We start from the raw sequence: 14,278 nt of genomic DNA, 5'->3' as shown, positions 1-14,278 counted from the left end.
ATGGGAGAGCTTCCATGCAAAGTTCCTATTTCCCTCTGGCTTCTTCTCCTGGAAGTTCAGGATCATGCACCAGCACTGCATGTCTGGACAGAACCCAGGTAAGGGACTCCCTGCATCCATGCTGCAAATAGTCAAGCTACCACAAAAGTACAAAAGAAGGAAATCAGGAATAGAATCATAGAATGCTTAAGGTTGGAAGGGCCCTCTAGAGATCATCTAGTCCAACCCCCCTGCATACGCAGGGTATCTGGCCTAATACCTCTCATTTAAAGAATATTAGGAGTATGAGAAGAAAATCCCGAGTCATTAAGCTCAAAGAAATTTCAGACAAAAATGCTTGAAATGGAGGATTTCTCTCATTTCTTTCTTTCTAAAATAGTAAACAATGGTTAAAAAAAAAGATGAAACATACAGTATAATGTAAGAGGAATCACTTTTAATTAAAATCTGCAAAAAAAGTGGCAATTATTTTTCTATGTTGCACAAAATGAAGTTCAGAATGGCTTTGAAAAAAATGACTTTGGGTGAAGTTTTCAAATATGTTTCATGTCTAATGATAACAATCTGTTTTTAAAGTAATGAAGGGGGCTTAACTGTCAGGCCTTTTTCTCTCATTCTACCCACAAGTAAAATCCATGAAGATGTAAAACCAGGCAGCTGACAAGACTTATCAGCTTGGATCTGTGCTTCCTCATGCATCAAAAGGTACTTTTCACCAACTACAAGTCAGCTCATCCTGAACAAATCCCCTGAAGACATACCTACCTAGCTATGTATTTCTGAAGCCATTATTTGACTTCAAGATTTCTCATTATGGGTAGCAAAAACGAAGAAGTCCGAATTCCACATGCTAGCTTTAGTTTGCTGTGCTGGCAATTAAAAAAAAAGAAATTTAATAATCAAAAATAAAGAGCATGTTAGAGTCATAGAAACAGTGTCATTGGGATAAATCAGAAATAACAACTAAAACAGGTTGCAAAACTTAACAAGAGCTTATGTAGAGAATGACCCACCTTTGTACACATAATGATCTCATACTAGGCATTTTGTACGAGATTCTGATTTATTTTTCCTTTGGCCAAGCATATTTCTCCATGTATCCGTACTATGCAATATTAAATATTGAGGATATACTGCTGGACTACTCGCATAAATAATGGTAACAAAAGAGTTTACCCTTTGACAAAATGTTAACTCCAGGCTTGCTCTTGAGCCATCCTTGCTCTAACAACTACCTGTTTTCTCTGCAGGGCAGATGGGCTAAACAGTCTGCCCCAGACATGCAGACAGAGGAGAAAATAATATAAATCCATGCAGCATCTGGTGAAAAAATTGATACATCCAGTTCTACAACTGCTTCAAGGCAATATAGAAATAGGCTCTCGATGAAAAGGTGTTTTCATGTAGCCCTCACCACTTTGTGACTTGTTTTAAGGCAATAAGAAGGCTTATGTAGCCATGCAGAGAGCCAGATCATTAAACTGAACCAGGTGAAAACCTACCCAACAGAAAAGGAAAAAGTTATACCAACTTAAAGAAACAGTGAAACCAAGGTTTGAATGAACGGTTCAGGAAGCCTCTTGCAGATCACTTACCACCTGTGGTGGCTCAGATGCTTCAGCTCACTGTGGGGCAGGAGAGCATCAGATCAGCAGAAATAAACTGCAAGAATTGACGATGGTAAATGTAGAAGCAGAGGCAGGAATATATATTAGTGGCTGCTACATTAAGGTGCCTCATTTAAGTAGCAAACAGAACTACCTTTCTTCAAGTCAGGAGCACGGAAACTGCCTTTTGAAGCCACACAATAAATTCCAAGTCCCTGACTTCCCAATCTACACAGGCAGAAGCAATATGAAGCAGCTACTCTTACTACATACCTGGTTAAGAGATCTCTAATATGAAACTCATACTGTTAAAAGAAATAAAATAGGGTTATCGAGCTATAAATCTTATGGAACTAAGACAGCCAGTAGCTTGTCTTTCCCCAAATATTTCCCATTCTGAAATACTGACTTTTAATATGTAAACATTCAAAAATCTTTTAGTCCTAGCTGTTATTTTGTTCATGGAAGACATTTAAAATTCTCTCATTCCCAAATTTACCTAAAAGTTTTTAGGCTTGGGAAAAAGAACTGGGTAAAATTAGATTGAATAGACTGAAATTCTGTACTCTGTATTCATTTATATAAATCAATACACTAAAAAGATAATTGGCTATGCAAACATTAGATAATAATCAGAGGAAAGTTTACAATAGAGGAAAGCAGTGTGCTTTATAATAAAGCAGTGTGCCACAGAATACTATGAAAGCAATATTTGTACACAGTTAGCTTTAAGAATAAAGTCCTCTTACAAAATTTTACGAAGTCAAAAGCAAGTGATTCAAAGGCTAAAGGTATACTCAGAGACTAAAGATACTAATTTTAAATCTAGCTTAGAAACTGCAGAAAGGTGTTACAAAAGTGTGACATGCAGAAAATCGAAGAGAAGCACAACATTTAATGGCACACAGACACAAGAAAAGCAATTTTCCTTTCTCTTTTCTTGGACAGTAGCATGATTCTATTTCAGAATTTCTTCTTTGAGGGAGAATTATATTAATTCTAATAAAATCTGCCTTTAGAAACCATCACAGAGAGTACTTCAAATTAGTAACAAAGCAGAACAAACTATTCCCTAGACTGTGCATGACACTGGATTAGCATCCCACTAGAGTAATGCATTAAGATCCTGATCAATACAGCACTTTACGTACACGCTTAATTAACTAAATTCATGAGTTGTTCTACTGAAGTCAATGAGATTACTCACATTTTTAAGATTAAGCATAAGAAAAAATGCTTTATGTGATGCTCTCTACATTCTCAATCAACTTCTTATCCACAGAACACTGCCATTTACTTCAACAGCTCTGGAGGCTGCCTTTGGAAGTTGAACCTAGAAAACCTAAAAGCTTCCTTCTCTGTATCAGTTTCATTGTTCTGTGCATCAACACGAAGTCTAAACATTTTCCTCATAAACAGTGTGACTACTCTGGAATATACTTATTTGCCTGCTTTAATTTTGCACATCAAATACCCCAGGTCAGTGACAGCTATCAAAACAAGTTGGTTAAAAGTTGGTCATACACACCTGCCTTTCTAATTCACACTGACTTAAATTATAAGATGTTCACCTAGAATAGAAGCTGGTAACATTAAAGAAAGAGTTGAACAAATCTAGATGGCTTGGAATTGCACATTATAAAAACTCCTTTTTAATTTTCAGAAAGAAATTTTAACTAATTTTTTGAAGAAACTCAGATCTTCAGTTCTAGTATTAAGATTTCTTTATTGACACGGTCTCCATCAACTGTAATAAAAACTTAAATACTTAACACATGTACCACACAGAGTCCTATTAAGGCCCCTTTTGGATCTTAGATCTCAAGCTGAACTCAAGTTGAACTCCACTGTCGCTATTGACAGTAAGCCCATAAGTAGAAAGACTGGAGGCTTAACACCTGAGTTCCAGATCTCACAGACCTTTAAAACTAGAAATTCTCAAGCACCGTGTGCGAGGGACAAAAACATTCAAAACTGCCTTTGTGACAGGCAAATATCAGTTCTTATGTGGCAACAGATTTAAGCATCTCATTGACAGCTCCTGCCAGTTTGATGACGCTAGGGTGAACGCATGTCCCACAGTCCGGGCAGACACCACCAAACGGGCAGTCCCTCCCTCCCTCGAGGCCACCTGACACTGCAGCCCAGGCTTTGCTGTCCAGAGCTGCCCTGCCGCACCTCGCGAATCTAGCAGGGACACAGCAGTTGCTAAGATCATTTCTTCTATCAAAGTCTAGAAAGAACATGAAAACGAAGACTGGGCTAAGCAGATGGTGTTTAAGGATTTTTCTGTTGTTTGCTTTTCTTTCTTCATCCTATTGTGTTGAGGCAAAGCATACAGGATAAAATGAGGGAAGGTGAGGATATATAACTAAAGATTAGTTGGATCCGTTTTACATCTGTTGTGCAGCCCAGCTCTGGATCGAGCCCTGCTTACCTTGCTTTCGACAGTAGCATGCAAAGCACTGGAATTTGGAAACTCTATCTCTTGTATTTCTCATCAGGAAATTGAAAAAATATTCTTTATATAGGAACAGCTAATGAGCTGGACCAGAATTATTATTATAATTCTGCAAAGAGCATCCAGCTTTCTCCTTTCCTACAAGGAAACTGAGAGCTTATATACAAATAGGGTTTCTGTGGGTCACAAAATCAGCTATTCAACAGCTGAATCACTGTTCAAGAAACTTTTTTTTTTTCTCCCTCTCTCTCTCTCTCTATTCTGCACAACATCCTTACACACATTAAAGACTGTAGGCAAAGTTGTACAAACAGTTCAAGAAAAAGCAGCCTTTTTTGGGCAAACATTTCACCTTCTTTTCCTTTAGTTTTCTGTTATTTCGGATGGCAGTTAGCACAAAATAAAGGGTAAAAGGTCACTGACTTAAGTGCTTTACCAGTACAATACAATCACCTGCAATAATAAAGTAAGTCCTAATGAGGATCACTCTTGTCAAGAGCTGGTTGTCTTGGCAATAAGGTTATCCAGCAAGATAACTTTTTCCTGTGATAGAAGGTGAAGAGAGTCAGTTGTCTGATTGACAGATTGGAAAAGTATCAAAACTTTTCAATTCAAAGCTCTACATATCAGGAGTCTAGAAAGATAAGGGAAAATACTGCCTTGCTGAATACAAACGGATCTAGTAATTTCTAAAGAAATGCCGAGCTAGAAAAAGGTTTTGTTTAAACCGAAACACGTTCAGATTTTTAAGAAAAAGGTTTAGATTTTTAAGAAAAAGATACAGGTAGCCAGTCAGAAGCTCTTCCTTCTGTGTCCAAGGATTAAGTTTGATTTAAGTCATTCTTTAAGTTTACTTTTGAAGCATACAGTGTGAAAAGATACTTTTGAATTCTAGTGGAAGTGGGAAGACGAGAGCTGGGCAGACCGGAGGGCAGTGAACTCGAGCTGTCAAGAAGGAATGTAGAAAAAATATCTCCAAAAGAAAACAAAAGGCGCCAGGAACAAAGTGGAGGCCATGGGCACACACCCCAGAGGCCTCTGACTCTTCGGTACCCAGTCACTGGTTTGCTTTCATGGTACTCAGCCAGAAAAGTCACTACCTAATCCCCTAATATTGTTTAGCTTTATTTCCTAAGAAAAATAATATTTTGCAAACACACTTTATGTCTGCCTACGAAAGGTTATGTCTCTCTGTGTCTCTCTCCTCCACTTCAGAAATGCTTAACTCACTGACCTGTTTCAGACAAACTGATGAATGCCTAGAAAATCCAAGGATACAATCCTACCTGTGTCTTAGTAATTGGATATTAAACATTCAGATGGCCAAATCCTTTTACCAAGGTTGCTAAGCAATACTCTCTATAGAGTTAAGCTCTTTCAGACCAGATTGGAAGTGTTCATGAATTAAAGTATTACTAAAATATAAGAAACAAAGGAGAAAAATATCAGAGAGGTATTTGCACACATTACTTAATGATCTTGAGGAATAGTAGTTTGGTAGCAATGTAAGATATCAGGATAGCTTTTACTGGTGGAAAATAAAACTGGTTCCCATGATGTTGCAGAGAGCACTTACATTACTGAATAATAAAATGGCAAATGAAATTCAATCTGGATAGTTGCAGACACGGACACAGAGATAACAACGCAACAATGACATACCTGATGCTGTATTTTACATCAACCACTTGCTATAAATCGTTACCTGAAAGTGTTTAATACCCAAAAAAGCAAAAAAGTTATATACGCAGATATGAAGAAGAAAACAGCCTCGTCTGGCAGTATGACTGCATAGTGTGCTCGCAACTTGATGAGGTTTCCATTTAGCAGATGACAAAAACATTACACAATACAGTCTTTCGCAGAGAAGAAGGATAGTCACAGAAAGGTCATGGAAAAGCTATTACACGTGCAGAAATTTTCAGCTTGAAACAGGGAGGATGGCATAGAAAGAGATAAAACAGTTTTGAAATAAATGGTGTGGAAAACGTGAATGGAGTGCTTTGACACTAATTCTCATAATCAAATAAGGGGAAATGAACTCAAAGATAGTTTCCTTCACACTGCATAAAGAAATTGCAAAAATCTGTACCACAGAATGTTTTAAAAATAGTAAAATATATTTTTAAAATATAAATATTTAATAATGTTTGTTGGACATTTCTTGAGTTTTCTTCAAAAAAGATGTTAAAAATGCTAACTATGTTAAATATTCAGCGGTCCTGGCAATTAAAATAAAATCCAGCTTTAGCAGTATCTTTTAAATCTCTGACATCTCTGCTGGCTTACACTTTGACAGAAACTATGGTAGCAATAATAGCCTTCCTGTGCAGGTTCTCAAATGTCTGTTGAGAAACAAATTCCTGTTGGAATTGTGATTTTTTTTTTTAAATCAACAGTAACCACAGGGCAACTCTACTGGAAACGAGACTTAAATTATCTCACGTTCAGGGAATTAGAATCCTTGATTACTTCTACATATTGCCTGGAAACACATAAAAAAAATAAAATATTCTTGTTGGAACATTCCTTAAATTCCAGTGACTGACTTTGCCTGGCAAGTAACATTCATACACATAGCTTTGGCTCACGTGTGTGTGCTCCTGTACTCATAACATAGCCAAAATACTTTTAACATGTCTACAGAGTTAAGCTTGTAACTTAATTTGTGTAAAGAGAAAACACAGGGCAGATGCAGTTTTCCATGAATTTCTATAAAATACATACATACTCCGCATTTTTTTTTTATTAAAGAAACCAGTTTCAGATCCAGAAAAATGTTAATCATAGAATCATAGAATGCTTAAGGTTGGAAGGGTCCTCTAGAGGTCATCTAGTCCAACCCCCCTGCACACGCAGGGTCACCTAGAGCACGTGGCACAGGGTGGCATCCAGGCGGGTTTTGAAGATCTCCAGAGAAGGAGACTCCACAACCTCTCTGGGCAGCCTGTTCTGGTGCTCTGGCACCCTCACTGTTAAGAAAGTTCCTGTGGAACTTTTGGTGCTTTAGTTTGTGGCCACTTCCTCTAGTTCTGTCGGTGGCCACCAGTGAAAAGAGGCCAGCACCATCCTCCTCGCTGCCTCCCTTGAGGTACTTATAGACACTGATCAGGTCCCCTCTCAGCCTTCTCATCTCCAGGCTGAACAGGCCCAGCTCCCTCAGCCTCTCCTCGTAGGGCAGATGTTCCAGGCCCCTGATGATCCTTGTGGCCCTGCGCTGGACTCTCTCCAGCAGCTCCACATCCCTCTTGTTAATATCTTAACAAAAGCGAAAGTCTGAGCAAACATTTAACTATGGAACTTCTGTCAGGGTTTCCTCAGCATATTAGGTGCTTCTTTAGATTTATGTACACAGAAGAGCTGATGGATGAAAAGACAGCACAAAAAGGCATTCAAGTACATCACTGTAGAAGGGAAACAGCGTAGCAAAAAATACAGCCACTGCATTCTTCAGGAAAAGTAACTTATAAAAAAAAGAAAGTATGAAAATGCAAATGAAAATTCTTATCATATTTTAAAAGTCATCCACATAATATCTCTTACCAGGATGACTACCTGACTTTGACAGTGTGGGAGATGCTGCCTTCCAGCTTCCAAACACCCAGCAGTCAGATACTGTTTAGAAGTCAATACTTACACATGGTTCAAGAAAACAAAATAATGGCAGTCTTTTTTCCTGATAATTAAAACTAAAGACTATATGACTAGACAAATCGGAGCAAACAGCTATCTCTAGAATTTTCAAATACAATATACTGTGTCTTTTAAGTTAGCGATAAAAGCCAACAAAGCTATTGTTTTAAATATGCCATGAAATCTTTAAATCCGAGTCAGGGACCCCCTCTGGAAAGGAACAAATATACAACTTTCCATTTCATAAATGCAGAAAAATGTTAAACACTGATATATTCTGAATAATTTAGTCATCATATTACCCATCCTTTATGTTAAAAAGGTGACAACATGCAGGATAAAAAGGCAGGAAATAATAAAAAGATAAAACTGAGGTCTTGTTTTGCACTATTTTAGCTTGCAGAGCCTATTACCTATGACAAAGTCTATGAACATTCACATAATTCACTTTCATAGACTTAGAATGCGAGTGTCCTGAGGGAACTTTACCAAGCAATTTCACTTTTAAAAGAACATACAAGATACTTATAACAATTACTTTTAGAAAAATAAGGGGAAAAAAAGTGAAAATGTGGTTATTCACTTTTGTTAAAATGCAATTCAGGGCAAAGAATAAATTCAACTAAATATTTGTGGTTTAGAAGGTTTTGGAACATCTCCTAAGTAAGCAAGCAAGATACATAATTATTTTTATCTACTCCGTAGAGCTCTGCTGTAAAAGACAGTGATATATTTTAATGTATTTTGGAGATAAAGTTTTAGAATACCAGAATGTTAACTTCAGTAAAAGGAAAGATTTATGAACCTTTGCAAAGTATTTTCGCTCAACTATTAGTTCAAGTACAAATAATTTTGATTATATGAAGTGCAATGACTTATTTAACATAGCATAACATGTGACCAATGAATTCAGAATTAAACTTTACAGAAGATGAGATATGGGCCAAAATACCTTTCTTAAGAAATAACTGGACATCATCTAGGTGTCCAATCCTGATCGCACTGAAGTTCATCCAAGAACTTCAAAAAATATCAAGCAACTTTTCAAACAATTTCGAAGAGCAGCAGCTATCTATCACAGTAAGCAGTATTTGACACCCAAATACTAAGTGTGCCGTCCTGCCCCTGAACCGCCCTACCCCTGGTCACGAGAAAATGAGCTCTGCTTTTAGCACAAGGCACTGCTTTGGAAGTCCAAGGCAAAATCCCAGCTCTGCTTATTGTCTCGCCTTAGGACACAAAACCAAGCCCGATAATTGGTATCATTACCTCTTGAGCACATTCAGGAAAACAATTAAATGCTCAGTAGTATTCAGGCTCTTGCAGTTTTTGGTAGCATTTGTGTTTCCATCTATGCTTAGACAGCTAAAGTTTCTTTCAAAAATATGATTGCCTATGACGTATCTGCTTCTACTAATTTTGAATACTCTTTCAAATCCACCCTCACAGGTCTATAGCTAGACTCAGCAAAACTTCTTTACCAACATAGCTCTAAAATGGTCTACTTGGATTTACTGTTAAAATCACGAATCAGAAGATGAAGCTAATTGAACGAATTCCATCTTCAAATCTTTTACAAAGTGGCAGTCTGAAAACTTCCATAAAATGTTAAAGATTAAGTTAAAAATTATATGCAATTGAAATGGCTTAATGACAAGTTATTTGTGCAGAAATCTATAATGTTACTGCTTAACACGTCAGCACAAACTTTAGCAGCTCTGGTAGTTATACTGCATTTATTAGTCTTATTGTTGGTACTGGATGAGAAGAAATTTGATATAAGCACAAATGAAATCTATTAAGCAATTTATAACATTGTTTTAGGTTTTTTTCAGAAGATATCCTTATTGGGCTTAAATACACAATTAAAAAGAAAGGGTATATGGAACAGTGTACTAAATAACAAAATCTAAGAAACAATATAGATTTGATACACGTAGAGTCAAAATAGAAAAAAATACTCCTTATACATTAGTCTATACATAAAAAAGTTATATGGAATTATAAATTTTAATTTTAAGATGCACTTGGAAATCCCAAGTTTAGTTTTAAAATACTGTAGATGACTACTATAAGAAAACAATATTTGCATCAAGCAGAAATTAAACTATCAGAACCTCAGAATTATCAAATTTAGGTATTTTTTGGTATTTTTTTTAAAGATCCCACCGAACTGGAATATGACAGTTGCCTATGCACTAGCATGCCTATGGATAAGAGATGATCATGTTCAGCACGGCAACAGTTTAAGAGAGTAAGATATAATCTTACTTTCACAAAAAAAGAAAACCTACTGAGGAATCATAGTTCACACATCATAAGCTCGAAGGGAAATTTTGGCAAAACAGCTAATCCTTGGATGTACCTGTGTAGTGATCTGGAACAAGGAAGAAATTTTACATCTCTACACACAGCATATTGACGAGACCAGTGTTCAAGTATGGAACACAGTGCTAGAGTCAACATGACTAAAAAAAAAAAAAAAAAAGCCTCAGAAGTTTCAAATTCTGAAGCAATGGCTACAAAAAATATTCAAGACCAGAGAAATTAGCTACATTGAAACCCTTGAAAAGCTCAAAAATGTTAGTTTATCAGAAAGATCTTGTGAAGCATCACTACTACCCACCAAAAGAAATTTCCATGTACTAGCAGAAGCTAGAGTGAATAATAGATCAATCTCAGAAAACAACAGATTATTATCAAAGTAGGCAATACTGAGACAGCCCAAAGAGAAGCAGTAATACAAAAAGAGACCCCAGAGGAAGGCAATAATTAGTTTAATCCAACAAATTTTTGAAAATAAACAACCAAATAAAACTTGTACTGACAGACTAGCAGGAGAAGTGACAGCTTCCTCAAATCTTCACATTTTCCTATCAGATTGTGGACGTCTTTCTAGAAAACACACTCTATTGAAAAAACTTACTGGATTCTTTAAAGAAATAACAAGCAATTCAAATTCTCTGCCATAGGTTCAATTACCTGAATTCAGAATTCTCTGGATAGATGGTCTAAAGGCACTTTCTGCCACTAAGGTCTAACTGACTACTAAGTACTAACTGCTACATAACAAGCACTTGTAATGACATAGATATTAAAATATTTTATGTCTCTTTATGAGATATTATTATGATTTACTCCGGTCACCGCCATGTCTACTAAATTAATGCAGTTGAAATTTCCCATAAATTATTTTTAAGCTCTTAACCTTTTTAAGCTAATTTTAACACACTAGACCCACTTAATAGGAGTGCATTGCTTAAATCTGTATTTAAAAATTGCAGCCAGAAGTCACTGAAATATTAAGAAACAGAATTAAGAACAGGAAAATCTTTTTTTTCTCTGAGTTTTTTCACTTACCACTGAGCAGATGGTATGAAACTATTGAGAAAAAAAAATCTCACCAAGAGTTCAATAGCATAAGGTGTCTAGTCCACAGAAATAATAAGGCAGAAAATATGACTGAAGGATGAGCACTGGGAATTCAAGACTAGAAACGAATACTGGAATGAGCAGCTAACTAGGACAAGAAGAAGTCTAGAACTTAAAAACCAATGGAGGGCATTAAGTCAAACTTAATATCTTGCTTTTTGCCAAAGAGCTAGGAGAGGGTACTGATGTTAAACCATGACCTGAGTAGGTGTTTACTTCAGTACCATAAATTGTGATGATATCAAGTTTTGCTTGTTTTTAAAGCACAATATAACCAAAGGCATGAAGCGTTTTCAAAGTGGTAATGATCACTGTTATTTTTTCCCCTTACTGCTACAGTTCTTAGACACAAAACATTCAGGAAAGTTAATAAGCAAAAATACCTACATATACAAAATATAAAACATTCAGAGTTATGAAGGTATAAAAGTAGTACTTACTTGGTATGTGTCCCACAGCCTGATGGTACACCGTAAAGGGACCTCTCTCATCAGTAAGTTATTCATCCAACGGAAAGCAAATTGCAAGTATTTCACCTCATGCTGATCCAAGTGTCTATGAACTTGTTCTGAAGACACAATGAACAGCTATTTTAGTGCAACTTTTCTGCAGTCAATATTTATCAAATGCTTTTTGAAAAACACTTTTCCCATCCAAGCACATAAAATTGGTGGTGTTTACGCAATCTTACAACTAAATGAAAATCCAAAAAGGGGAAATGACTTACGAAGAACATTACACTGGATTCAGTTTTGTCTTTAGATGCTGCAAGCAACTAAAGTTGTGCTATTTTACATTCAGATTGAGGTCACTACCTTACAGCATACCACAAAACAAAATATACAAGGCTATAAAGTGAAATGATTAATTGCACATATCCTTGGACTACAATTTATTTATGGCAGGACTACAACCAACAAGATTTGCATATATCATTTTTTTTCAAAAACAATTGATAAGGAGGAGACAATAAGTAATACAAAACGCAGAGAAATAGTTACGTTTTCCTAAAAAGAGGAAGGATTCTGGTCCACTGAAACAAATGTTTAAGATTAATGTTTAAGAAATAGAGTAAGGTGATTTCACTAGCTTGTACTTTGAAAAAAATTTTAGTAAAAAAAAAATCTGTACAAATCGGTGATCTTTAAAGTAATACCCATAAACATTTTATTTACTATATCATGTTTACTATTTGGAAGCTGGGCTAATCACATGCATACACATTTCTATAGCTAACAGAATTAATATATCAGTGTGGCTTTTGTGTCAAGCAGAATTTCTCCCCAAAAAGGATCAAAGACAGCCCGTTAATAAGTTTTGGATAAGATGCTTAGGTATTGTAACAGCATGATATAAATTACAGTTGCAGCTGACATAGAAAATGTTAGCCGCTATTTTGGATGAACATATGAGCAGCACTCTAAATTAAGGTCTAAAGAAGGCTTTATTCCTTTACAGAATTTCTTTACGTAACACATTCTTTGCAGATTCTGTTCCTCGCATCATCCTTCATCTATGTTCACAGAAAATTTGCTGCTAAAAGCTCTCATTTTACATAGCTCAGGGAGAACTTAAAAGGCACCAACAAACAAACAGAAGAGTCCCAAGAGCACAGCAGAACTATCATGTGGAAATACTGCCTAAAGATTAAGATAGCAGAAGTTAAACTATTTATTACAGCAGCTGGTCAAAGGCTTTTGGAAAACATCTGAAACATCTAAGTCTTTCTGAACAGACACATCAGTAGCAGGTCTACACAACCAAGTTTGCTTCCTAGACTGCTATGTTGAAAGAGCTGCAACAGAGAATTACAGAGATGTGAACATGCACCAACCTAGGGAAAAAAATTTCATTCAAGTTAACTACAATTAAATTTTGGTCTGTATTTACAAATTGTAGGTGGGTCCAATAAAGCCTAACAAAACACTATTTTTATTTATTTAAAATATATCAGATGTTAAGTGTCTATACTGAAGTTATTCATTCGACTTTTTTTCTCAAGACAGTTTATACAGATATAAGAAAACTTCAGCCAATACGGTTCCAATATGGAAGGAAGTAGTAAAAACCTTTCTGATATTAACAATAACAACGAGCTTTTTAAATATATATATATATATTTCTCCATACACATATATACACACGCACATATATGAGAACAGCAACAATAGGTCACACCAAAGTCCCTCGAGGGCATCATCCTGTCTCTGAAGGTGGACAAATCCAGATGCCAAAGTGTGTAAAGCAAAGACATTTCTCCATGCACGCTCAGCCTCTAGTTATCTGTGGCTCAGGTCCTTCCCAGTCAGACTCTCTATATTTTTTCTTTAAAGTACTATCTTTCTAAACTACTATACAAACATAGACAACTAAATAAAATTGTTTATGTACTGTCTGTTACATCTGTGAAATGTTTTAAAAATTGTAATTAAGGATGTGCAATCCATCTTTAAATGATTCTCTTATATGCACCCTAATCAAAGTAATTAGAAATTGCTGTTATATAATGGACTGAAATATTAATATGGGATGTGAAGAGGTAGAGAACAAGGGTAGGAAGGCAACGACTGTTCACTTTGGTCATATCATCAAAGGATAATTCTTCTCCCCTGAGTCCCTCAGTGTACTTGAAAAGCACGATTGTGTTACCATCAACTTGCATTTCATACTTTCAAAAGAAAGAATGGTGCTATCCATGTTCCACTATCCCTAAAAATTTCCACTGTCCAGTCCTAAGACCCAGTGACTAACTTTCATCCTTTCTCTAGGAACCCAAGCTCCTCACATCACCTTCAGCCCTTCCTTCCTGGGCTCTCCGTAGGCTGCTGAGCTTACGCACTCCAAGGATCCAGCCATAATGAGCCCTCCAAAAGCAACAACTACCTGCTGGAGCCTCTCCACAGCCTGTCCTCAGCTGCAGTACTAATTTGGGAAGCTGGAAGAATTGAGCTGATGATAGTTGTGGAATTCTGCATGGTTGGAGGCTGCTGTCCCTCTGTAAAATGCTGGTGAAACTAATTTTTACCTTGAAACATTCCTGGAAGGAGAGAAGGACATGGCAAATGCATAGGCCCTGTCTTAGAGAAATGGATTTAAAAATAGACCAAGGCAGTTTATACTTAGAAGTCCACATTTTGAAGACAGT

At 36.3% G+C, this 14,278-nt stretch overlaps 1 protein-coding gene across 1 annotated transcript in view; it reads right to left on the bottom strand.

Moving 5' to 3' along the window:
• TBC1D22A (TBC1 domain family member 22A) overlaps positions 1-14,278 on the bottom strand; it is a 148,001-nt gene that overhangs the window by 58,507 nt on the left and 75,216 nt on the right. The window contains exon 11 of the mRNA XM_088533244.1: positions 11,574-11,701. Coding sequence (XP_088389370.1) covers positions 11,574-11,701 — 128 coding nt within the window. The remainder of the gene's footprint in view (positions 1-11,573; positions 11,702-14,278) is intronic.

Source organism: Tinamus guttatus, unplaced genomic scaffold (assembly GCF_059628265.1).
Source record: "Tinamus guttatus ecotype Peru unplaced genomic scaffold, ASM5962826v1 Tinamus_guttatus_pri_ptg000489l, whole genome shotgun sequence".
In the NCBI taxonomy this organism is placed as follows: Eukaryota; Metazoa; Chordata; class Aves; order Tinamiformes; family Tinamidae; genus Tinamus; species Tinamus guttatus.
This window is presented reverse-complemented; position numbering and strand designations above follow the sequence as displayed.